This window comes from Pleurodeles waltl, chromosome 2_1 (assembly GCF_031143425.1).
Source record: "Pleurodeles waltl isolate 20211129_DDA chromosome 2_1, aPleWal1.hap1.20221129, whole genome shotgun sequence".
Lineage (NCBI taxonomy): Eukaryota > Metazoa > Chordata > Amphibia > Caudata > Salamandridae > Pleurodeles > Pleurodeles waltl.
The window spans coordinates 338585745-338613126 of NC_090438.1; the positions used below are offsets into that span (position 1 = coordinate 338585745).

Sequence of the window (27382 nt, forward strand, 5' to 3'; positions counted from 1 at the left end):
AGAACATTCTGCCACAGAAATGTGAGGAACATGTGTTTTTTTAGCCAAATTTTGAGGTTTGCAAAGGATTCTGGGTAACAGAACCTGGTCCGAGCCACACAAATCACCCCATCTTGGATTCCCCTAGGTCTCTAGTTTTCAGAAATGCACAGGTTTGGTAGGTTTCCCTAGGTGGTGGCTGAGCTAGAGGCCAAAATGTACAGGTAGGCACTTTGCTAAAAACAGGTCTATTTTCTGTGATGTGTCCACGTTGCGCTTTGGGGCGTTTCCTGTCGCGGGCGCTAGGCCTACCCACACAAGTGAGGTATCATTTTTATCGGGAGACATGGGGGAACGCTGGGTGGAAGGAAATTTGTGGCTCCTCTCAGATTGTAGAACTTTCTGCCGCAGAAATGTGAGGAACATGTGTTTTTTTTTAGCCAAATTTTGAGGTTTGCAAAGGATTCTGGGTAACAAAACCTGGTCCGAGCCACACAAGTCACCCCATCTTGGATTCCCCTAGGTCTCTAGTTTTCAGAAATGCACAGGTTTGGTAGGTTTCCCTAGGTGGCGGCTGAGCTACAGGCCAAAATCTACAGGTAGGCACTTTGCAAAAAACACCTCTGTTTTCCTTCAAAAATGTGGTTGTGTCCACGTTGCGCTTTGGGGCGTTTCCTGTCGTGGGCGCTAGGCCTACCCACACAAGTGAGGTATCATTTTTATCGGGAGACGTGGGGGAACGCTGGGTGGAAGGAAATTTGTGGCTCCTCTCAGATTCCAGAACTTTCTGCCACAGAAATGTGAGGAACATGTGTTTTTTTAGCCAAATTTTGAGGTTTGCAAAGGATTCTGGGTAACAGAACCTGGTCCCAGCCACACAAGTCACCCCATCTTGGATTCCCCTAGGTCTCTAGTTTTCAGAAATGCACAGGTTTGGTAGGTTTCCCTAGGTGGCGGCTGAGCTACAGGCCAAAATCCACAGGTAGGCACTTTGCTAAAAACAGGTCTGTTTTCTGTGATGTGTCCACGTTGCGCTTTGGGGCGTTTCCTGTCGCGGGCGCTAGGCCTACCCACACAAGTGAGGTATTATTTTTATCGGGAGACGTGGGGGAATGCTGGGTGGAAGGAAATTTGTGGCTCCTCTCAGATTCCAGAACTTTCTGCCACAGAAATGTGAGGAACATGTGTTTTTTTAGCAACATTTTGAGGTTTGCAAAGGATTCTGGGTAACAGAACCTGGTCCCAGCCACACAAGTCACCCCATCCTGGATTCCCCTAGGTCTCTAGTTTTCAGAAATGCACAAGTTTGGTAGGTTTCCCTAGGTGGCGGCTGAGCTACAGGCCAAAATCTACAGGTAGGCACTTTGCAAAAAACACCTCTGTTTTCCTTTCAAAAATTTGGTTGTGTCCACGTTGCGCTTTGGGGCGTTTCCTGTCGCGGGCGCTAGGCCTACCCACACAAGTGAGGTATTATTTTTATCGGGAGACGTGGGGGAACGCTGGGTGGAAGGAAATTTGTGGCTCCTCTCAGATTCCAGAACTTTCTGCCAAGGAAATGTGAGGAACATGTGTTTTTTTAGCCACATTTTGAGGTTTGCAAAGGATTCTGGGTAACAGAACCTGGTCCCAGCCACACAAGTCACCCCATCTTGGATTCCCCTAGGTCTCTAGTTTTCAGAAATGCACAGGTTTGGTAGGTTTCCCTAGGTGGCGGCTGAGCTACCGGCCAAAATCTACAGATAGGCACTTTGCAAAAAACACCTCTGTTTTCCTTCAAAAATTTGGTTGTGTCCACGTTGCGCTTTGGGGCGTTTCCTGTCGTGGGCGCTAGGCCTACCCACACAAGTGAGGTATCATTTTTATCGGGAGACGTGGGGGAACGCTGGGTGGAAGGAAATTTGTGGCTCCTCTCAGATTCCAGAACTTTCTGCCACAGAAATGTGAGGAACATGTGTTTTTTTAGCCAAATTTTGAGGTTTGCAAAGGATTCTGGGTAACAGAACCTGGTCCCAGCCACACAAGTCACCCCATCTTGGATTCCCCTAGGTCTCTAGTTTTCAGAAATGCACAGGGTTGGTAGGTTTCCCTAGGTGGTGGCTGAGCTACAGGCCAAAATCCACAGGTAGGCACTTTTCTAAAAACAGGTCTATTTTCTGTGATGTGTGCACGTTGCGCTTTGGGGCGTTTCCTGTCGCGGGCGCTAGGCCTACCCACACAAGTGAGGTATCATTTTTATCGGGAGACGTGGGAAAACGCTGGGTGGAAGGAAATTTGTGGCTCCTCTCAGATTCCAGAACTTTCTGCCACAGAAATGTGAGGAACATGTGTTTTTTTAGCCACATTTTGAGGCTTGCAAAGGATTCTGGGTAACAGAACCTGGTCCCAGACACACAAGTCACCCCATCTTGGATTCCCCCAGGTCTCTAGTTTTCAGAAATGCACAGGTTTGGTAGGTGTCCCTAGGTGGCGGCTGAGCTACAGGCCAAAATCTACAGGTAGGCACTTTGCAAAAAACACCTCTGTTTTCCTTCAAAAATTTGGTTGTGTCCACGTTGCGCTTTGGGGCGTTTCCTGTCGTGGGCGCTAGGCCTACCCACACAAGTGAGGTATCATTTTTATCGGGAGACGTGGGGGAACGCTGGGTGGAAGGAAATTTGTGGCTCCTCTCAGATTCCAGAACTTTCTGCCACAGAAATGTGAGGAACATGTGTTTTTTTAGCCAAATTTTGAGGTTTGCAAAGGATTCTGGGTAACAGAACCTGGTCCCAGCCACTCAAGTCACCCCATCTTGGATTCCCCTAGGTCTCTAGTTTTCAGAAATGCACAGGTTTGGTAGGTTTCCCTAGGTGGCGGCTGAGCTACAGGCCAAAATCCACAGGTAGGCACTTTGCTAAAAACAGGTCTGTTTTCTGTGATGTGTCCACGTTGCGCTTTGGGGCGTTTCCTGTCGCGGGCGCTAGGCATACCCACACAAGTGAGGTATTATTTTTATCGGGAGACGTGGGGGAATGCTGGGTGGAAGGAAATTTGTGGCTCCTCTCAGATTCCAGAACTTTCTGCCACAGAAATGTGAGGAACATGTGTTTTTTTAGCAACATTTTGAGGTTTGCAAAGGATTCTGGGTAACAGAACCTGGTCCCAGCCACACAAGTCACCCCATCCTGGATTCCCCTAGGTCTCTAGTTTTCAGAAATGCACAAGTTTGGTAGGTTTCCCTAGGTGGCGGCTGAGCTACAGGCCAAAATCTACAGGTAGGCACTTTGCAAAAAACACCTCTGTTTTCCTTCAAAAATTTGGTTGTGTCCACGTTGCGCTTTGGGGCGTTTCCTGTCGCGGGCGCTAGGCCTACCCACACAAGTGAGGTATTATTTTTATCGGGAGACGTGGGGGAACGCTGGGTGGAAGGAAATTTGTGGCTCCTCTCAGATTCCAGAACTTTCTGCCAAGGAAATGTGAGGAACATGTGTTTTTTTAGCCACATTTTGAGGTTTGCAAAGGATTCTGGGTAACAGAACCTGGTCCCAGCCACACAAGTCACCCCATCTTGGATTCCCCTAGGTCTCTAGTTTTCAGAAATGCACAGGTTTGGTAGGTTTCCCTAGGTGGCGGCTGAGCTACAGGCCAAAATCTACAGGTAGGCACTTTGCAAAAAACACCTCTGTTTTCCTTCAAAAATTTGGTTGTGTCCACGTTGCGCTTTGGGGCGTTTCCTGTCGTGGGCGCTAGGCCTACCCACACAAGTGAGGTATCATTTTTATCGGGAGACGTGGGGGAACGCTGGGTGGAAGGAAATTTGTGGCTCCTCTCAGATTCCAGAACTTTCTGCCACAGAAATGTGAGGAACATGTGCTTTTTTAGCCAAATTTTGAGGTTTGCAAAGGATTCTGGGTAACAGAACCTGGTCCCAGCCACACAAGTCACCCCATCTTGGATTCCCCTAGGTCTCTAGTTTTCAGAAATGCACAGGGTTGGTAGGTTTCCCTAGGTGGTGGCTGAGCTACAGGCCAAAATCCACAGGTAGGCACTTTGCTAAAAACAGGTCTATTTTCTGTGATGTGTCCACGTTGCGCTTTGGGGCGTTTCCTGTCGCGGGCGCTAGGCCTACCCACACAAGTGAGGTATCATTTTTATCGGGAGACGTGGGAAAACGCTGGGTGGAAGGAAATTTGTGGCTCCTCTCAGATTCCAGAACTTTCTGCCACAGAAATGTGAGGAACATGTGTTTTTTTAGCCACATTTTGAGGTTTGCAAAGGATTCTGGGTAACAGAACCTGGTCCCAGACACACAAGTCACCCCATCTTGGATTCCCCCAGGTCTCTAGTTTTCAGAAATGCACAGGTTTGGTAGGTGTCCCTAGGTGGCGGCTGAGCTACAGGCCAAAATCTACAGGTAGGCACTTTGCAAAAAACACCTCTGTTTTCCTTCAAAAATTTGGTTGTGTCCACGTTGCGCTTTGGGGCGTTTCCTGTCGTGGGCGCTAGGCCTACCCACACAAGTGAGGTATCATTTTTATCGGGAGACGTGGGGGAACGCTGGGTGGAAGGAAATTTGTGGCTCCTCTCAGATTCCAGAACTTTCTGCCACAGAAATGTGAGGAACATGTGTTTTTTTAGCCACATTTTGAGGTTTGCAAAGGATTCTGGGTAACAGAACCTGGTCCCAGCCACACAAGTCACCCCATCTTGGATTCCCCTAGGTCTCTAGTTTTCAGAAATGCACAGGTTTGGTAGGTTTCCCTAGGTGGCGGCTGAGCTACAGGCCAAAATCTACAGGTAGGCACTTTGCTAAAAACAGGTCTGTTTTCTGTGATGTGTCCACGTTGCGCTTTGGGGCGTTTCCTGTCGCGGGCGCTAGGCATACCCACACAAGTGAGGTATCATTTTTATCGGGAGACGTGGGGGAACGCTGGGTGGAAGGAAATGTGTGGCTCCTCTCAGATTCCAGAACTTTCTGCCACAGAAATGTGCGGAACATGTGTTTTTTTAGCCAAATTTTGAGGTTTGCAAAGGATTCTGGGTAACAGAACCTGGTCCCAGCCACACAAGTCACCCCATCTTGGATTCCCCTAGGTCTCTAGTTTTCAGAAATGCACAGGTTTGGTAGGTTTCCCTAGGTGGCGGCTGAGCTACAGGCCAAAATCTACAGGTAGGCACTTTGCTAAAAACAGGTCTGTTTTCTGCGATGTGTCCACGTTGTGTTTTGGGGCGTATCCTGTCGCGGGCGCTAGGCCTACCCACACAAGTGAGGTATCATTTTTATCGGGAGACTTGGGGGAACATAGAATAGCAAAACAAGTGTTATTGCCCCTTGTCTTTCTCTACATTTTTCCCTTCCAAATGTAAGACAGTGTGTAAAAAAGACATCTATTTGAGAAATGCCCTGTAATTCACATGCTAGTATGGGCACCCTGGAATTCAGAGATGTGCAAATAACCACTGCTTCTCAACACCTTATCTTGTGCCCATTTTGGAAATACAAAGGTTTTCTTGATAGCTATTTTTTACTCTTTATATTTCAGCAAATGAATTGCTGTATACCCGGCATAGAATGCAAACCCACTGCAGGGTGCAGGTCATTTATTGGCTCTGGGTACCTAGAGTTCTTGATGAATCTACAAGCCCTATATATCCCCGCAACCAGAAGAGTCCAGCAGATGTAACGGTATATTGCTTTCGAAAATCTGACATTGCAGGAAAAAATTACAGAGTAAAACTTAGAGAAAAATGGATGTATTTTTCACCTCAATTTCAATATTTTTCTTTTTCAGTTGTTATTTTCTGTAGGAAACCCTTGTAGGATCTACACAAATTACCCCTTGCTGAATTCAGAATTTTGTCTACTTTTCAGAAATGTTGCGGTTTCTGGGATCCAGCATTGGTTTCATGCCCATTTCTGTCACTGACTGGAAGGAGGCTGAAAGCACAAAAAATCTTAAAAATGGGGTATGTCCCAGTAAAATGCCAAAATTGTGTTGAAAAATTGGGTTTTCTGATTCAAGTCTGCCTGTTCCTGAAAGCTGGGAAGCTGGTGATTTTATCACCGCAAACCCTTTGTTGATGCCCTTTTCAGGGAAAAAACCACAAGCCTTCTTCTGCAGCCCATTTTTCAATTTTTTTTAAAAAAAACGAAATTTTCACTGTTTTTTGGCTAATTTCTTGGCCTCCTTCTGGGGAACCCACAAAGTCTGGGTACCTCTAGAATCCCTAGGATGTTGGAAAAAAAGGACGCAAATTTGGCGTGGGTAGCTTACACGAACAAAAAGTTATGAGGGCCTAAGCGCGAACTGCTCCAAATAGCCAAAAAAAGGCTCGGCACAGGAGGGGGAAAAGGCCTGGCAGCGAAGGGGTTAATTGTCTCCTAAGTTATTATGTTCCATCACTGCCTGCAAAAAGCGCCAACTCACCCGATCAAGGGCTTTTGCAGCATCAATTGTTAAAATGGTGAGAGGCTTATTAGTGACAATAGAAATGTCAATTGCAGAGATCAAATCATGAACCAAATCATTTAAATACTGATCTTTCATAGAACCTTTCTGGTTGTTATGAACCAGATCACCAATCACCTTATCTAGTCACCTTGCAGGTACTTGTTTAAAAATGTTATAATCATTATTTAGTAGTGAGATGGGCCTATCTGACTCACATCTCCTAGCATCTTTCTGCGGTTTTAATATTAAGGTTATGATGGCTTCATTCCATGAAAGTGGAACTGAGGTAGACCCTATAAATATCGAGTTCATTAATTGAGTTAAAACTGGAACAAGCTTTTTTTTAGAAGTTTATATAATTCAGCCGGGACCCCATCTGGGCCCGAGGCCTTCCCTTTTTTCAGACCAACAATAACATTTTCTTTCTCTTCACATTGAATTCAGTGATAAAGGGCCTGAATCTTGTCTGAATCTTACCTTGGGAAGTGGTCCTCCCTGAGCCAGTTTTCAATCACATCCACCGGAGCCACAGCATCTTCCTTATATAGTTCTGAAAAGAATTCAACAAATGCTCCTGCAAAACCATGCTCTTCTGAGGACTGCCTACCCGACCCATCAATTATTATACTTTTAATATTGTTTCCCAGTATTATCACACCTGGTTTTCCAAGCTAATAATCTCCCACATCCTTCTCCGTACTCAAAATGTGCCAGTTTACTAGCTTCCCATTTACTTCTCACCATTGATTCCGAAAAGGTCTCAAGTGAGTTTTTTGCTCCCAAAATATGATGCTGTAAGTCAGCCTGTGTCATTGCATCCCTGGCAGTATCTATCTGGTTTTATAGGCTGCATAACTAATCAATCTCCCACAAATAAAAGCCTTATATGTCTCCCATACAGTAGTTATCAATGCCAAAGCTAAATTGGTCTCAAAGAAGCCCTTAGAGTCCCTTTTCAGCCATTGTATGACCTTATCCTCCCCCAAAAGGAATCTATCTAGTGTCCATCTGTGGTGTGCGTGTGGACTTGTAAGGGATATGACCAACTGAACTGCTGAGTGGTCCGAGAGGTGAGCTGGCTGGTGGGAGACACCCACTAATTTATCACGAATTCTCAGATCTATCAGAAAAAATAAATTCTAGAGGCATGGCCATCATTTTTGTTTGAAAACGTGAACTCGTTAGTCTGCCCCATTCTGATTGGCCAGGGTTCAACCACGCGATCATTCTTGATTATATTGTGGAGACAGTTCCTCATTTTAGCTGTGTTGACAGTTGGTCTAGTAGTAGATCTATCTACAGTGGGATTAAGCAAAACATTGAAGTCCCCTCCAATTATTATCTAATTCATGGCTCTATCTGACAATTGCGCAAATAAATCCTAAGTGGACCAGGATCATCCACATTGGGTCCATAGTAGGAAACCAAAGTATGCACAACTCCTGCTAGCTTAATATTCACCAACACCTATCTCCCCCTAGGGGCAGCACTCACATCTGTCAAATGACCTTGAGTCCCATTTTTCACAATAATTGCTACTCCTTTCACATTACAAGATTGTTGAGTGCAGGTAAACTGAGTTTTCTTCCTTTAACCTGAGTGCAGTTTCCTTGATAATTCCTTGTTTCCACTGCTTTCACCTTGCTCTTCTCTTATTTTCACTGCGTTCTCCTTACTTTTTCCCACATTTTTTGAGTGCCTTCCCCTTGCTCTGCTATCATTTTTACTGCTTTCTCCTTGATTTCCCCCCAATTTGTGAGTAACTTCTCCTTGCTCTTTTATCATTTTCACTGCTTTCTCCTTTCTTTTCCCCCCTGTTTTTTGAGTGCCTTATCCTTGCTTTTTTCATTTTCACTTCTTTCTTATTTCTTTTTCCCAGATTTTGAGTGCCTTCTCCTTGCTCTTTCCGCATTTTCACTGCTTCCTCCTTGCTTTCGTCCTGTCTTTTGAGTGCCTTCTTCTTGCTTTTCCATAATTTTCACTGTTTTTCCATGCATTTCCTATGTTTTGTGGGTGCCTTCTCTATATTTTTGCCTCAGTGCCTCTCCGACCTGCGGTCCGTTTTTTCCTGCCTCCCTTCTAGCCACCCCACCAACTTCCAGTGCCCCTCCTTCCTTCTGGGACCTACTTAATGGAGGTTGCAGCATGAACCCATTGAACAGGTTCCAGATCCAGCTCTTCACATGCTTCTTTATCATTCTTGCTCCTGTCTACTCCCTGCTTTCCCCCCCAGTTTTTTAATTACCTTCTCCTTGCTTTTACCTTATTTTCATTGCTACCTCTTTGTTTTTTCCCCATCTTTTGAGTGCATTCTTTGTTCTCTTTCCTTGTTTTCACTCCTTTCTCCTTCCTTTCTTCCCAATTTTTTGAGGGCATCCTTCTAGCTATTCCCTTTTTGACTGCCTTCTCCTTCTGAAGGCCCCTCAAGACCTGGCTGTTAGTATGAGCCTCTGGGACCTGCAAATGCCTGGATACCCTGTTGGGTGATTATCCACGCTTCATAAATCCTGATTGATTGAACAATTGCTATCCAGTGACGCTTTGAATTGGTTGAGAGTTCACAAAAGGGCTTTGAAGTGCACAACAGTCCTCCCTTCTTGCCCTGGCTCCAGACTCATTAAAGGGGGCTACACTACCCTTTGTGTGGGACAGGACATTGCCTATTCAGGTGTGTCAGCCCTTCCCTGCTGATGATGGCCCATCAGGATGTTGATGTCCCATCAGTCACTCCTAAGCTCCAACATGTGTGGCTGTCTAGAGGGAATGCACATGTCCAGCTCCCACCCCATCCCAGATATATATTGGTGACAGACTGCAGGCACACAGGGTTAAGAGAAGGAAAATCCCAACTTTCTAAAAGTGGCATTTACAAAATTGTAATGATAAATTCAACTTTGTCATTAAAGAGGATTTATTATTACAGTTTCATAGGTACTAAAGATGACAGGTTTACGCCTTCCATTTCAGGAACTACAGCTCATTTAATGTAATAAGGAATCTCCAGAGTTATCTTATGGGAGGGGCAGGCCGCACAATAGTAAAAACTGAATTTAAGAGTTTTTCACTACCAGGACAAGTAAAACTTAAAAATATGAGTCCTGCCTTTTAACTACATTGCACCCTGCCCTCCATGCTACCCAGGCCCTACCTTAGGGGTGATGTACATGCAATAAAAGGGGAGTTTAAGGCTTGGCTTGGCAAGACGGCTTAAATGCCAAGGTACATGTTTTAAAGTGCTACTTGAGTGGGTGGCACAAGGAGTACTTCAGGCCTACTAGAGCCTAAAACAAACATTCACATGAAACTCTGTTAGTTAAATTATGAGATCAGGCAGGAAGTTCTGCATTTGAACCAATCAAGAGCAAATATCATGAATTTCGACATGAAGATGGTGTAAAAATCTGTGTAATAAGTGCCCCCAATATATATAGTTAGAAAGTGCAGCCCAAGTGAAAAAAAACACCAAATTTAACAATTAGGATAACCGTTTTGTACAGTCATTAGTTCATTGATACAAAAATGAAGAGAGACACATCTAATAGTTAGACAGGTACAGCCACAGGACAATTGCCCTTGAGAGATAAGCACTAGAAGAGTATGTCTTTTTATATGTCAATGGTATTTCAATCCCACCTTGAATGCAGAGCAGGGGTCTCATCAGGACACAAGATGACCTGGGAGATGGTTGCCCAAGGTAAGGCTGGATTTTTTTCTAAGTAATTACAGAAGCACAGTTTCATCCAAATGGGATCTTAATACTCAGTGTTATTGGTGAGTCAGTGAATCAGTCAAAATTAAGGTACTCACAGAGCAGGTTGATAAGACCAACGGCTGCAGACTTCAATTTACAAAATGCTGAATCTATGATTAGGTAAAGCTTCCAGTGTGCGCAGATGCATCATCTTCAGTGGGAAATCCATGGTCTATGGATTACCCGCTGAAGACACCGGTCATCGTGTGTCCTGATGGGACCCCTGTATTCAGGGTGGGTTTGAAACGCCGTTGACATATAAAAGGAGATATAGCAAAAAATGTGAGGAAAGAAGGCAAAAAGTTTGTGGTAAGTGCCCTAAGGCTGTCAGGCCTAACATATGTGGGTATCAGACATAAGAACCAACCTTCTACCCACCATCTTCATGCATTGAAGGTACAGCGGCCATTTGGGTCAGAAATGTAATCCCTGGTTTTGATTACTCTTTCAACCAGTCTCAGGTTTTCTTGTCTAGCAAAGTGGAAACCTAGCCATGCTCAATATTATGTTATAGAGCACAATATTTATTTCCAAGCACTGACTGGACACACTTTTTATTTTAGTCCTGAGACGTCCTACACATTATGGGGGTCATTACGACCCTGGCGGATGGCCGTATTTTGGGGAAAGGTACTGCCAACAGGCTGGCGATATCTTTCCCTAAAATATGACATTGGCGGTTTGGCTCTAGCCAAACCGCCAATGTACCACTCTGTCCACCAAGATGGTAATAGCCGACGGGCTGAAGACTTCAGTCTCCAGCCATGCGGCCGGCACAATCCCACCATCAGGATTATGACCCTGCCTACAGCCATGGTTTTCGTGGCAATCTTTCTGCCACAAAAACCATGGCGGTAGGCACTATCAGTGCCAGGGAATTCCTTCCCTAACACTGATAGGTGTCTCTCCTGCCCCCCTCCCCCTCCCCCTCTCCAGATTCCTCCCACATCTTTCCCCTCCCCCTCCTGACACCCCGACATAAAAACTCCTACACACACACACACACACACATACACACTCATATACACATGCATACCCACATCCACCCACGCATCATTACATTAACATACATTGAAGCACAAACGCATTCACAACACACAACGTACGCATACACTCACATTCATGCATTCACACAAGCATTCCACATAACTCAGGCACGCATGCACGCATACAAAAACAGACACACACACACCCCCCCACACACACACAACATCCCCACACCCTCCCCTTTTGGAGAACCCTACTTACCTGCTTGCAGGGGGTCCTCTGGCTGGAGACAGGATGCGGCGCTGCTGCCAGCAGCAGCGTCCGCCAGCGGAACACCACCAGGCCGTATCATGGCTCATGATACAGTCGACGACGTTCTCCTGCTGTGGCGCTGCTGCTGATAGGAGCGCCACCTTACTGCAGTCCCCCCCATGACCGTAGCCGGAATTCCGCCATCCTTCTGACGGAATTCGGGCTACGGTCATATTATGGTGGACGGTAGGTAGCCACGGTGACGGTCTTTTGGAGGCCGTCGCCCTGGCGGTAAGGGGATTTTTCTGCCATTGTTAAAATGAGGGCCTATGTGTCCTTAACAATTTAAAAAGTGGATTTGATGCACAATGAGCTTACATAGCTGTGTTTGTTACTGGCTCCAAAACAAAGCAAATTTCAAGGACCTGGTTTTGTTATCATGAAAATGTAATTGTTGTGTACTTCATACTCATAGTGATGTTGTGCTGTGTCATGCGATCATGTCATGGCATGTTATGCCATATCATGTTATGTTATGCCATATCAAGATATGTTATTAGGAATTTACACATTTGTTGTAATAGGTGGTCTTCTGGCAGTTTTGTGTAGCCATTTTAGTTATAGCTCCATGCATGTTAGTTAACAAACTAGGCCGCTGTGCACTTTGACCTAGATATATTTTATTCGGCCTTGCATTGGTATTATTACAATAACCAGTTTTACGGTCTTGTTTTATTTTCATCTATCTAACTGTTTTTGCTTAGCCCAGCACTGTGTTCCCAACAAAGACATTCTTGATCACTTTGTGCTTCAGTCAAGGCTACAGTTTGGTACATTGCCTTGCCGGTGAACGTGGTCGAAGTTTAGTCTCCAACATTCGTAGAAAATACACATCCTTACGTAGGGATATTTTCTTAGAACATCAGCTGTGTTATTATAAAAAAACTTCCTAGTCCCATTACATGTTAAGAGGGAGATTCCAGCCAGGGAACCACGACTGTACTGTATGCTGGTTGCTGAATGCTTCGCTGCAGATACTAACGCAGACTACAGCCCTTTGCTCAGGTATGAGGGTTGATGTCCTCCTGGGGGAACCTGAAAGGCAGAATTAGAGCTTAACATGCTTTGCTCAGATTATGATTTAGATAGGAAATAGTCCATAGATTCTAGTGACAATATGATAGCATTATTCTCATGCTTCACTCTCCTCGTCACCATTTTAATATTGTCATGTTGTGTAGTCCTGGTTATTGTAGCTCACGCTTTGCTATCTAAAATGCAGTCGTTTTATTAAACCAGTCTTTAAAAATCATACTGCTTCTTACTGTCATTTATATATGAGACCAAATTGTGAATGAGAGAACCAGATGCGACCTGAGTGACCACGACTTCCCTAAGAAGTATAATATGTCATGCACTCAGCTGCCCAATCATCTCTATCACTGCTAGTTAGCTGGAGCAAAACCCAGATTTAGAGCGACAGGTGTCACCCGCAGTGGGTCAGGCTCAGTCTCTCACACCGTGGGCGATCTTGCTGCTCCAAATCCAGCAGTCTCATTAGAATAATGAAAGCCTATGCGACAGCAGCAGACACTGGGCATTCACAAAACAGTAGGTGTCAGATTAAGAACTGCAGCATACATGTTAGAGGAACAAAGCTGAGGTTGTGATATAAGATGAACATTTATTCAGAGGAATGCATAGCCATATCTCCTAAATATTTTATTTTGGTGCACACAGGAGCAGATTTATTAACCTTTCAGGCAACGTAAGTCAGCAAGGTGACTTTCTGCTCTACCTTGCATGAAAGGGAGAGTGACACAATTACCAACATCTACTAAGTTTTGGTGCACTTCTGCACACTAGAGTTTCCCTAGCATCAATACAGGCATGCTTGCTCCATGGTGCAAGCGTGGCTGCATTCCAGGAAGGATTGTTTTCATGCAGGAGTATACAAAATCAATTAGAGACATTTGTTTTCTGTGTATTTTGTGAAATGTAGAACTCATGGGAAGAGGAAGTAATGAGGCACAATAACGATATTTCTTCTCTTTATTCCTCTCTTGGGTTGGTGCACCAAATTGGCATAGAGTCAGGTTTACTGTCTTTAGTAAATCTATGTTTGCATCAAAAAACATTGGTAGATACGGGGGATCGTCTGTGCTCCACCCATGTAACAACTATCTGATGCAGTGTAATGCATGCAACACAGCACAAGGCAATGCATTACATTTCTTTCTTTTTTCAAAGCCATGCAAGGCAATGCAAATCTGCCCTTTTGTGGATTTGTAAATCTCTATTAATATTTTGCACTGTGGATGCACCAAAAAAGTGTGTTGCAACCATGAGACAAAATATTAGTAAATCTGGTAAATCTGGGCCATAGCCTTTAACTGGTTACATTGACAAACACCAACCAATGTAGTGAAGACTAAGCTAAGAAAAGACCCTGATTATTTTGTTGTAGTGCAGTGCTGCAGCAGCCATCTGGGCTTAGAATGGATGTAACAAGACAAACACATTAAAGACGTTTTAGATTCTGTTTCACGAACCCTGAGACCACCATAATGTGTACCTTGGTTTAGCTTGCCTATGATCTTATACAGTGTTCCCTTTCTATTTGTTCTAAGTGAATCATGTAGAAATACCATACGCTTACAGATACATACATATACACATTTATGGAAGATTTATCTAGAGTCGTTTGAACCCCATTTTTTCATGCTTACGTAAGACCAATGAGAAAGACCACTTAGATAACAAAACCAGTATTGATACTAAATGAAAACAGCTTGATCAGATATCGGTGGTATTTGGCCAATGGAACATGATTTGTATCATGTATTTGGTAGAATGGTACACTCTAAAGATATTCAGTGTTAGTGTTGATTGGGCAAACAACATTATGGCCGAATATACAAACCATTTTACCAGTCGCAAACGGCCCATTGGGACATTTGCAACCAGTAAAATGTGTATTGCCATGCACAAAAGGCAAAATGTGAGTCATTAACTTACTACTGAATTGCAATTTGCTTCTCCAATTTTGTAGGTCGGGCGTTTTGAGGGCGTCCCTTCCTAATACCGAATCGCACTGGCATGTATGAATGTTTTGCAACCAGACTGTGGTTGCGAAACATTCATACTTTACTGATTCCGTAGAGGAGGCAGTAACCCATTCGGAAATCAGAGACCCTCTTCCCCTTTGTGAATGTGGGTGAAAACATTTTTTTCAGTTTTCTTTTTGTAATGCATCCCATTTTCCTTTCAGGAAAACAGGCTGCATATCAAAAAGAAAGATTGCTTTATTTAAAAATCAATCACAGACATGGTGGTCTGCTGACCCCAGCAGGCCTCCATCTGTATGACTGTAGCCATTCACAATGGGTCGCAAATTGTGACCTGCCTCATGAATATTTATGTGGAAGGTCAATTTGCGACCCACTGTAAATCATTTAATGTGTCTGAGACATAGCAGTTTGCAGTTTGTGATTACCTAACTGTGAATTGTAAAGATTCACAATTAGGAAATTGCAGACTGGATTCTTTCTACATCTGGCCCTTAGTTTGAAGGAAATGATTGGAAACCAAGTAGTTTGGTGCAATTGAATATATAACAAAAAATTACAAACATCTGCATATCTCACCAGGTCTGGCAACAGTTCCATAGAAGCTGCTACAGGTGGTCTGTTTCCCGATGCATTGAACTTTCCCAGTCACTGTGCATTCATCAGTGGATTGGTCATTGAAGCACTCTTCACATTTATATCCATTAAGCGTCTCTTTGACAGCAGGCACTGAAACAATCCAGGACAGGTATTCAGAAGCATAGCTATGTTGATAAAAGCGGGCTAAGTCATGGCAAAATCCCCACACCTATATGTTAAGACAGACCTCTTTCTTTAAAACTTGGGGGCCAGATTTTTCAACTTTATGTTTTCCCACACACACACATTCACATACACGCACACCCCAACCATGGAACAGGATGCAACTTATTCTTGGGCTTTAGTTTAAAAGAGTCTCTGCCAATGTGTTGTGTATTTTTAAACACCTGTTGGCACATGTTACAAGCAACAGCACACAGACTTTCCAGACTTTTTTTTACAATCAACTTTTATTAATTTTAAAAGAGAAACCATGCTAAAACCATATAGTTTGTTCATCCACCACATACATATATCTTGAACCAAGGGGATAATTACATAATTTGCCTCATTAACCAGTACCTACTCCATTACTAAGTCCAGAATAAGTCCACCACTGACCCCATATTGTGGTATACTTACGTAGGCAGCCCCTGACCAGATAGATGGGTTTGTCTAGTTTGGAGTACCAGACCATTGCAATATGCCAGTGTGCAACCTTGGAGGGTTGTTTGGCATTCCAAGGGTCAGCAAAATCCCATTTAGCAAGTAGTGTGTCCATGCCCAGCAAGACAGAGAAATGTTAAAACATCTGCAAAGTGTGCTCCACAGCTTAGGCAGCAGACCATCACAGACACCACTGTGGACACAGTAGGAATCTTATTTCCAACTTCCAAAATGAATGATCCTATCAGGAAGTGAGTAAATGATTTTTGGATCTCTGCTTTCTTGTTGACAACTTTGAGACTATGAGCAGGTGTATGGCTAACTGCACCACATAAATGCCACCTGCCCTTGTGTGGAGAAGGGGAAAAGTGATAGCACAAAATGCAGAAGGCTGTTTCTTTCTATTCATCTCTAGCCTGTCTTTCAATGCAGCTTCTAAAGGCTATGATGTCTTCACTGGTAGCTGTTCAAAACATCCAGAACCTAGTGTAAGAAGTTTTTAAATCCCCCTTCTTCAGAACCACCCTGAGATTGATCTCTCGGTTGAAGACAACACACACACTACATTATAACCAGAACAAAAACAACCTGATGCAGACAGAGAAACTGTCTGCAGTTGTGGACTGCCTGGTGCTGTATTTAGAGCCTCAATCAAAGAAGACTCATCATTTCAGTGTCTACGGTCCCTATTCAGAGTCAGGACTATTCTTTAATGTGGGTGACACAATTTCATTCTTAGGTTAATGACAAAAGCCATGGGGAAAGCAGATAGGGAGTTACTGCACAGTAGACTAAGTAAAGAAGACAGTCATTCTTAGAGTGCCTTTACAGGGTAAATTTTATCTAAATTCCAAATATTGGAACTGTTAGAAGAGCAGTCCCATGATATTTTAATGCATGTTATTATACACCTTATTTTCAGGAGAAACTAAAGGATCCAGACAAGTCATTTCTCTCACTAAGACAAGGAGTCTCTTCTCCTGTAAAGCTTCATGCATAAAGAACATAAACCGTGCACCCGAACATATTTGTTCCCATTAGTACCTTGATGTACAAGCAATCCATGGCTACTATGTGCTATACAGGGAGTGCAGAATTATTAGGCAAATGAGTATTTTGACCACATCATCCTCTTTATGCATGTTGTCTTACTCCAAGCTGTATAGGCTCGAAAGCCTACTACCAATTAAGCATATTAGGTGATGTGCATCTCTGTAATGAGAAGGGGTGTGGTCTAATGACATCAACACCCTATATCAGGTGTGCATAATTATTAGGCAACTTCCTTTCCTTTGGCAAAATGGGTCAAAAGAAGGACTTGACAGGCTCAGAAAAGTCAAAAATAGTGAGATATCTTGCAGAGGGATGCAGCACTCTTAAAATTGCAAAGCTTCTGAAGCGTGATCATCGAACAATCAAGCGTTTCATTCAAAATAGTCAACAGGGTCGCAAGAAGCGTGTGGAAAAACCAAGGCGCAAAATAACTGCCCATGAACTGAGAAAAGTCAAGCGTGCAGCTGCCACGATGCCACTTGCCACCAGTTTGGCCATATTGCAGAGACATGGCCAAGGTAAGAAAGGCTGAAAGACGACCACCACTGAACAAGACACACAAGCTGAAACGTCAAGACTGGGCCAAGAAATATCTCAAGACTGATTTTTATAAGGTTTTATGGACTGATGAAATGAGAGTGAGTCTTGATGGGCCAGATGGATGGGCCCGTGGCTGGATTGGTAAAGGGCAGAGAGCTCCAGTCCGACTCAGACGCCAGCAAGGTGGAGGTGGAGTACTGGTTTGGGCTGGTATCATCAAAGATGAGCTTGTGGGGCCTTTTCGGGTTGAGGATGGAGTCAAGCTCAACTCCCAGTCCTACTGCCAGTTCCTGGAAGACACCTTCTTCAAGCAGTGGTACAGGAAGAAGTCTGCATCCTTCAAGAAAAACATGATTTTCATGCAGGACAATGCTCCATCACACGCGTCCAAGTACACCACAGCGTGGCTGGCAAGAAAGGGTATAAAAGAAGGAAATCTAATGACATGGCCTCCTTGTTCACCTGATCTGAACCCCATTGAGAACCTGTGGTCCATCATCAAATGTGAGATTTACAAGGAGGGAAAACAGTACACCTCTCTGAACAGTGTCTGGGAGGCTGTGGTTGCTGCTGCACGCAATGTTGATGGTGAACAGATCAAAACACTGACAGAATCCATGGATGGCAGGCTTTTGAGTGTCCTTGCAAAGAAAGGTGGCTATATTGGTCACTGATTTGTTTTTGTTTTGTTTTTGAATGTCAGAAATGTATATTTGTGAATGTTGAGATGTTATATTGGTTTCACTGGTAATAATAAATAATTGAAATGGGTATATATTTTTTTTTGTTAAGTTGCCTAATAATTATGCACAGTAATAGTCACCTGCACACACAGATATCCCCCTAACATAGCTAAAACTAAAAACTACTTCCAAAAATATTCAGCTTTGATATTAATGAGTTTTTTGGGTTCATTGAGAACATGGTTGTTGTTCAATTATAAAATTAATCCTCAAAAATACAACTTGCCTAATAATTCTGCACTCCCTGTATGCTTTCCCTTGTATTGAAATCTGTAGAATTCTCACAAAGCTCCTAGCTTATCAGCGTGCGTTGCATGATAAAGCGATCAAGATGTTTTTGCTTTTTTGACATAATAGTTTATGTCTCAATCATTAAGCAGGCAAACAGTATATTATTTTACATTGCAGCATTTGTATAGATCTTCGAAACCCTGACAAAGGCAAACGCACTCAAGGTTCTATCTGAATAACATGCCCTTTTACAAGGACATAGTTGAAGTGGTGTTGGATATAGTAATCCTATGAATGTAAGGTTCAGAAGCATTTTGTCTAATTGATGTGACACACATTTCAACAGACATGCTCTGTTTTGTTGCAATTGTGAGAGTAGGTGCAGCCAAGCATATCTACTTACCAATTTGAGAGAAGTGGTAATAAAGGTATGAAGAGTCAAGGATTTCATGCTATCCCTAAATGGATATGATTGTCCATTCTGCATATTTGAGGAGGAATTATCTTTGAGAAATTGGCTAAGTGGATAATGGTGAAGATGGGTTTGCCAGATTGTTTTTTTATGGGAAGTACAGTCAGTGATTCAGCTACCCTTGAGCTACAGCTCTTGCTAGGTAATATATGAGTAGTTTCAGCTGATGGAAGCATGATCTATTATAATGGAATGTTCTGTGAGCTACAAATATGGCTTTGAAAAGTGACCTGTTAAGCTATTACAAGCAAATTACCTGAAATGAGAATTGGTGTGACTAAGGCCAGCTGTTTGACAGACGCAGTTTTAGGTTCAAGGTAGTTTCTAAACTATTAAAAGGGAAGCATCAAGATATAACCCATTGACATGGTCAAGGTGGAAGATTGCTAATGACATGGTTGCTTGGGCTTTTTGAAGAATCCATGTGAAAACCTTATTTGCTTTTTGCTCACTTAAGTTGCTTATGGTGTAAGGGTTAGATTGGAGTCTATGATCACATCTAAGTTCCTCGCTTGATTGAGTGGGGTGGTGTTTAGAATACTTTCAGAGATCAATTGTCTGTATGCTCATCCTCAATGTTTTCAAGTCAATGAAAAACTCAAATGAACCTTTGAACATCAGAATGATATGTGCATCTTTTGCATTACAATAGCTGGTTAAATTAACAGGGGTATTCACAATGGAAACTCACAACCACAACCATGAGAAAGGTATGTGCAACATTACTCTCACTCTTTAAAGTGACTTTCTACAGACACACACCCTAGTGGGGTACAATGGAGTGGTGTAGGGGATAGTGGAGTATGTTACAATGGCATACAGTGAAGTGGGTAGGATGAAGTGGTGTAGAGTGGAGTTGGGTAGAGTGGAGTGGTGTACAATGGAGTGGCATACAGTAGAGTGGGGAAATATATAGTGGCATACAGTGAACTAGCGCACAGTGTTTTGGCATTGAGTGGAGTGTGTACATCGGAGTTACATAGAGTGGAGTGGGGTAGATTGGGGTGGTGTACAGTACAGTGGTGTAGAGTGTGTAGTGGTATACTGTTGAGTGGCATGGAATGGAGCAGCATAGAATAGAGTGGCATAGAGTGATGTGGCGTAGAGTGGAGTGGGACACAGTGAATTGGTATAGAATGGAGTGGCATAAAGTCGAGTGGTGTAGAGTGGAACATAGAGTGGCGTAGAGTGTATTGGCATACACAGAAATAGTAGAGTGGAGTGGCATAGAGAGAAGTGGTGTAGAGTGTAATGGCATAGAATAGAGTAGCGTAGGGTGGAATAGAATAGAGAGGAGAGGTGCAGAATGAATTGGTGTATAGCACAGTGGCATAGAGTGGAGTGACGTAGAGTGGAGTGGCATGTAGTGGAGTGCAGTAGAGTAGAGTGGTGTAGAGATGAATAACATGTAGTGCTGTGATGCACAGTAGAGTGGCATAGAGTGGAGTTGAATAGTATTGCGTGGAGTGGTGCAGAGCGGCATGGTGTGGCATAGAGTGATATAGCACACAATGAAGTGGCGTAGAGTAGGGTGTGATAGAATAAAGTAGCATACAGTTGAGTATCATACAGTGGAGTGGCATAGAGTGAAAAAGAGCACTGTGGAGCAGCATAGAAGGGAGTGGCATGGAGTCCAGTGCCATAGAGTGGTATAGCGTAGAGTGGAGTGTCATATATCAGAGTGGCATAGAGTGGAGTGGCATAGAGTTGAATACCGTAGAGTGGAGTGGTATAGGGAGTAGTGGTGTGGAGTTGAGTGGCATAGAGTTTAGTGGCTTAGAGTGGAATAGCATAGAGTGGAGAGGCGTAGAGTGAAGTGGCGTAGAGAGGAGTGGCTTACAGTGGAATGGCATAGAATATAGTGGCATGAAGTGAAGTAGCACAGAGATGAATGTTGTGAGGAAGAAGAATAGTGTACAAGGGAGCAGCATAAAATGGAGTGGCATAGAGTAGAGTGGTGTAGAATGGAATAACAGAGTGGGGTGGCATAAAGTGGAGTGAAGTAGATTGGAGTGACATAAAGTGGGGTCGTGTACAGTAGAATAGCATAGAGAGGAGTAGTGTTCAGTGGCATGGAGTCTAGTGGCAGAGAACAGAGTGGTGTGCAGCAGAGTGCTTTAGACTAGAGTGGCATTAAGTCAAATACCATTGGTTGGAGTGGTTTAAACAAGAGTAGCATAGAGTAGAGTGGCACAGAATGGAGTGGCATAAAGTGGAGTGAAGTAAAGTGGAATAATGTACAGTGTTGTGGCATGCAGTGTTGTGGTGTATAGTGGAGTAGTGTTGAGTGGACAAGTGTAGAATGGAATGGCATACAGTGGATTAGCAGTACCGTACACATCACCTTAGTTACAGATGCCAGAGTCATATACTATATCTACCCTGCACATTTCCTCCATTACTGATTTTTTAGATGCACACTGTACCGCTACAGCACAGTCCATGCACATATATTCTCTTAAAAATGTTGGGGTCATAGACTGTACTGCCCTGCACATTCCCTCAGTTATATATGTGACAGCCACAGAAAGCATGTACTCTGCACATCTTCTATGATATTCATGTCAGAGTTACAAACTGTACATACCTTTCACAACCCCTCCATTGCAGAAGTCAGAGTTGCAGCATGTCCTGCTGATCTGGAAGGAGACCATTGAGTTTTTAATTGACAACTCTCTATCACAGGCTATGTTTTGGGAGGGATTCAGACAGCCCTTGAACGCAGTCAGAACAGTATTGCTCCCTGTTGGCAAAAATGAATATTTTGATTTAACATAAAACAGATCTCAGTATTATTTCCGGAGCAGATATTGTTGTCCAGAAGAAGGGGTTGGACAAACAGGTGCACACAGAAGAAACAAGGGCTCAATCTGTCAACATAGCTTTACATAAATGTTTTTCATCAAATGCCATTTTTAAGTAGAAAAACAACTTTCATTTGAAGACTTTATGAATGGGTTGTCACACCTCTCCAATCCCACCACGTTGGCTACTCATTGATATTCTGCTAATGATTGTTAACTCACATGCTCTGTATGCTCTTTTACAATTGATTTGCATATATGTTACGTTATGTGTATTTATAAACCACGTTTTCCCTCTCCCGAGGGTATCCTGGCATTTAGCAGGTAAGTGTGCCTGCCCCTACCCATGGTACGTTGTTTAATTGAAAAGCTAGGTCTTCAGCTACTTGTAAAGATTGTAGTTCTGTATGGAGTAGGAGACTGGATGCTTTAGGAGTTATGTAAGAGAAGGCCCATCTCCCTGATCCTGTTCTATGTATCTGTGGGATGTGCTAGTAGGATTCCTGTTGAGGTGTCTGGGTGGTTAGTGGAAAGAAATGTGACTACTCAGGCATGTGTGCCCTAAGTTTGTAGTGCCTTAAATGTGTGTGTGAGGAGTTTGAAATTAGTGTGTCTGTGTATTGGGATCCAGTGAAGCTCCCTGAGATATGGTTTGATGTGAGTTCTATATGGAAAGTTGAAGAAGAGTCTAGCTGCTGAGTTCTGGATGATTTCTAGTATTTTAGTGAGTTGCTAGGTGATCCCAGCATTAAGGGTGTTGCCGTAGTCCACCTTGCTGGTGACTTGGTCATGAGAGACAGTTTTTCTAGTGTTTTTTGGGACCAATTTGAAGATCTTCCTTGGCATCTTTAGATGTGGAAGCAGGATGTAGTGATGGTGCTGACTTGCTCCATCATGTCCTCTTTGCTGTTAAATATTATTCCTATCTTCCCGGCTTGGGTGCTGTGTATAGGTCATAGTTCATCTACCAGCTGAAGTCCCATGGTGAGGTGTTCTTGCCAAATAGCACTACTTCTGTTTTGTCATCGTTGAGCTTGAGGCACTTGGCTTTTATACAGTTAGCCACTTTGGTCATGTAGACGGAAAACTTGTTTCTTATATTGGGGATCTTGTTCCAGAGGGAGAGTATGAATTACATGTCATCAGTTTTGGAGAGGATGTTAATGTTGTGTGAGTTTATCAGATTGATCATGTATGCATTGAAGAGGGAGGACTTGAGCAATCAAACTTGAGGCACTCGTCAGATGAGTTTGCAGGCTTCCAAAGAGTAGGATGCCAAGTTGACAGCATGTGTTAAATTTGTTAAGAAGGAACAGACCCTGCAGAGAGCTGGTTCTTGGATGCTGATCTTGTGCAGGTGCCTCATGAGGATGGGGTCTGAGACTATGTGTAATCCTTTAGAGAGGTCCATGAGGATGAGAGCTGACATGTCTCCTTTCTTAAGGATCATGTGGATATTATCTGTGGTGGCCATGATTGCTATTTCAGTACCGTGGTTGGACATGAACCTGGATTCCAAGGTACTGGTGGTTGCTGAGGGGTCAGTAAGGCAGTGGTTGATTATTTTCTCTAAGACCTTTTGTGGGTATGTTAAGAGGGAGATGGTTAATAGTTTGGACCCATGGCTGTGTAAGTAGATGGTTTCATGAGCAGGGGCATGACAGTGGCATGTTTCCAGGTGTTCAGGAACGTGGTAGGCCATTGGAAGCATTAAGGATGTGCGTTAGTGCTTCACTGATCAGTAGGGCTCCTTTGGTAAAAGTACTTTGGGTGCAAGAGTCAGATGTGGCCACTGAGAGGGTGGTCTTAATGGTTGCAGTGATTTCAACAATGGTGATGGTGCACCACAAGAACAGGATTAATTCTTCCTTCATGATGAGAAGTTCAGTATCGATGGTGAGAGGGTTCGTTGGAGAGTTGAGGTTGCTATATATGGAGGTGTTTCTGTTAGAGAAGAATTCTGAGTGCTTGTTGCAGATGTCTTGTGAGGGGGCATGCTTATGGGACAGCAGCAAGCACAGTGAACTCTTTTATTATGATGAGTTTTTCCTTGCTGTTGTTTCATTGGCCTGAGATCCTGTATGTACCAACCTGGCTGTCGCTGGGCTCCTGCTGTTAGGTTGCACTTGAGGGGTTCTAGGGTGTCTGCGCATGCAGCAACACAGCTGTTAAGGTTCTTGGTGGCTTTCATAAAGTTACTGATGTGCTCAGGCTGGTGTGTTGACGAGGTGGAAGCTGACTCCCCTTCTATGATATATTTTTGTCTGTGGTGGGTAGTACCATTGGTGGTAGGTCTGTGGTGGTGTGAGCTGGGCATGATGAAGAGTCTGAGGTTTTTCTAAAAGGTCCATAGAGTTTGGGTTAGTGTGGTTATACTTCTACCACAATTTCACCCTCCAATTGATTCTTTCCTGTGATTGTTTGTAAATTATCACTTTGAAAACTTGCAGACAATAGAATTGGGGTTGGCAGGTTAAGGAATTTGTACCAGACAGCACATATTAACCAATCACGGTTGTACCATGTACAGAAGGACATTCTGGAGATCAGCCAGGAAGCTTGGAGCCAACCCATAAATGGCTCAATTTCTGGCAATGGGAATAACATGTTACAGGTATGTGGGAAGTAACACTTACCCACTGTGTTGTTCTCTAGGCCTTTGACACAGCGAGTGACACCGGGAGGGCATTGCTTGAAGATACCTGAGCAACTACTGTCATGGACATTGAAACAATGCTCACAAAGTAGGCAATCTGCAGAAATAAGAAATACAATCTGGATTTATATGTATAATTTTATTTAATTTTTAATTTCAAAAGTGCAACACAAATTTAAAGAAGAGACACATACCTGGTTTTCGACTTAGAGTCTTCAATTTAAATTGTTTTAGGAATGAGGAGAAGGAAAGACAATTCTAGTGCTCAATGATACAAAATACAATGCAAAATAATAAGTGGACAGAGGATGGGATTTTTTGTGGCAGAGAATTCCATCTTTGGAGAGCAGAAGAGTTGGGTAATCTAAACATGTAAGGGCGCATGGAGGAGAACTGAGGACTAGAGACAAGCTGAAACTGAAGCAGAATGAAGATTGCAACTGATAGACAGAGGTACTTAGAGACAAGTGAATACAACAGTGCAAATTTAATAACATTTGATGCAACATAGAGGAACAACCAAAGTTCATGCTCTGCTTTTCGTTAAAGGGAGAGAGCAGAACATTGCCAGAGCTACAAAGATGTGGCACTGTTTCACTCTTTCATTTACTGGAGGACTTTGGGCTGCTTTGTGCCAGACACACTTCACTTGCACCGTAGTGCTATGTTATATAATTGGTATTTGCAATGCGTACATTACCCTGGAAGGGTATCCTGGCACATGTGAAGGGGAGAGTACTAGCCTGTCTGGGACCTAATCGAAAAGAAAGAACTTTGATTTCTTTTTGAATTCGAAGATAGAGCTGGAAGCTCTGATGTGGTGGGGGAGTTCTTTCTAATTTTTGGACAAAGGTAGGAGAAAGGCTTGACCTCCCACTATGGTTCAGCAGCTACATGGGTGAAAAGGAGGCTGGAAAAGGGAAGGTGTCTGGCTGGGGAGATGAAATTGATGTGTCTGTTGAGGTAAGCTGGGAATTGGTGGTGAAGTACATGGGAGTTGTGTGAGGTGCTTGAAATGGGCATGTTTGCGGATTGACAGCCAGTTGAGATCTTTGATGTGGTTAGTTAGATAAGGGTATGTGGTATGGGCTTTCCTGAGTGACGCTGATAGCTGTGTTCTCTATTACTTGGAGGTTATTGGTGAGTTGGGCTGTAATGCTGACGTACAGAGTATTGCGTAGTCGAGCCTGCTGGTGACAAGAGCTTGCATTACAGATCTTTTAGTGTTGACCGGAGCCATGTGAAGACTTTTCTGGGCATTTTAAGGGTGTAGTAGCAGGTAGAGGTGATAGAGCTCACTTTGGAAATTTTGCTGTCAGTCATTGTAACCAGGTTTCTGGTAGCACTTAATGAATGGGGAGTAAGATAAAGAATGATGAGTGAACTACCAGAGAGAAATGTCTTAGCCAAATAGGATCACTTCTGTTTTGAGATTGGGGTGAGCTTTATTTCACCCAGTGTGCTACAGTTGTTGTGCAGCTGATGAAGTTTATTTGGGTGGCAGTAGCATCTTTTGATAGGGAAAGGATGAGCTGAGTGTTAGCCCATGAAGAGATGTTGTTGAATTCATGGGAGCTATTGATGCTGGTGAAGGAAGGTTTCTAGGTGCTCAAGAGAGTAGAGTTCAGGGAGGAGACTTAAGGGATGCTGCAAATCAGTTCAGAGGCATCAGGTAAGTACAGGGGTCTGCTTATCATTTGAAAGTATCCTGCGAGGAAAATACTGATCCATAGAAATGCTAGGCCATAAAGTGCAGCCTAATAGAGGCATTAGATGAGTATTGGGTGAGAGACCATGTTGAATGATGCAATCATTTCTGACTGCTGCTGTCTCTTTTTTGTCCATGATGAGGGGGATGTTGCTGGTGGCAGAAATGAGGCCAGCTAGTGTGCTATATATTGGTTTGGGTCCAGGTAGTTGGGGTAGTTGCCCAGTCTTGTGTTGGTGAGCTTCTCTAGGTCCTTGGCTGTGTAGGGGAAGGGAGGAGAAGGGCCTGTAGATGGGCAAGGTTACAGGGCCCATTTAAGGTTTTTTGAGGAGCAATAGGATGGTGGGTTGTTTCCCGGAGCCTGAAAAGAGGGAATGGAGAATGAGGTGTTAAGGAGGGGTAGGAGGACTATGCAGATGGAGTCAAGTCCTTTGGAAAAAATATGTAGTATGGATACAGGTCCAATGGGTCTCCTGATTGACTAAAGTGCATGGTGTTAGTGGTTTTCATTTCTGAGATGTCTGGCAAGCAGGCTAGTGCTGTTTCTGAGGTCATTCTCTCTGCAGAGTTATGGGCTTCATGAGTAGCGTGGTCTGGTTGGGAGCTAAAGAAATTACGTAAAAATAATATTTCTAAAGCACACTACTATCCTAAGGTGATTAGGTGACTAAACTCAGCGAAACTCAGCAAAAAGGTGGCCATAAAGACACAGAGAAAGTAAAGATAGAAATATTGTTTACAGAGCCAGGTTTGTAGGGCTTTCCTAAAAGCTAACAGCTGAGTCTCTTTCTTGAGGTCGAGGGGGAAGGGAGTTCCATAGTTTGGTAATCCCTGTCACAAAACTCCTCCCACTCCAAGATGATTTTTGTAAATTTAGAGACAATTGGTTTGAAGGTCACAGCATAGTTTAGTGATCTAGGTGAAATATACCAATGAAAGCTTTGTCTGAGATATTTGTGGCCTATGGCTTAGAGTGCCTTAAAGGCAATACAAAGAGCCTTGAATTCATTGTGCTTATGGACCTGAAGCTTTTGGAGGTGAGTGAGTGCGGAGGACACCTGCTTGTGTTTGAGAATGTCAAGAAGAAGGTGAGCAGCAGCATTTTGTAGAATATGTATTTGTTTAAGGCATCTTTTCTGAACGTTTGCAAAAAGGGTATTACAGTAATCGATTCTTGAAGGAATGTGTGCCAAAGTCAATGCCAAAGAAGAAAATTGTATAAGAGTAAAGCATATTAATGATAAGGAACAATCAAGATCCATCCCCTTAGGAGAGATAAGTTGGTATGACATCCACTCACCTGGAATGAAATGTATATAGTCACAAAGATCTCAAAGTTACGGTCATCAAATATCGGTAATATACAACATCCTATTATTCTCCTCAAAGGCCTAGTCAAACTAGTGCTGCGAAAAGAACAAGCTTGCATTATAGGAGCACACCTAATAGCCAGTCAAATGTATGT

General features: G+C 43.4%; 1 protein-coding gene across 1 annotated transcript in view; it reads right to left on the reverse strand.

Moving 5' to 3' along the window:
• LOC138264725 (uncharacterized) overlaps positions 1-27382 on the reverse strand; it is a 47015-nt gene that overhangs the window by 12398 nt on the left and 7235 nt on the right. The window contains exons 2-4 of the mRNA XM_069212566.1: positions 24190-24306; positions 21337-21492; positions 15045-15194 (exon numbers count right to left, since the gene is read on the reverse strand). Coding sequence (XP_069068667.1) covers positions 15045-15194; positions 21337-21492; positions 24190-24306 — 423 coding nt within the window. The remainder of the gene's footprint in view (positions 1-15044; positions 15195-21336; positions 21493-24189; positions 24307-27382) is intronic.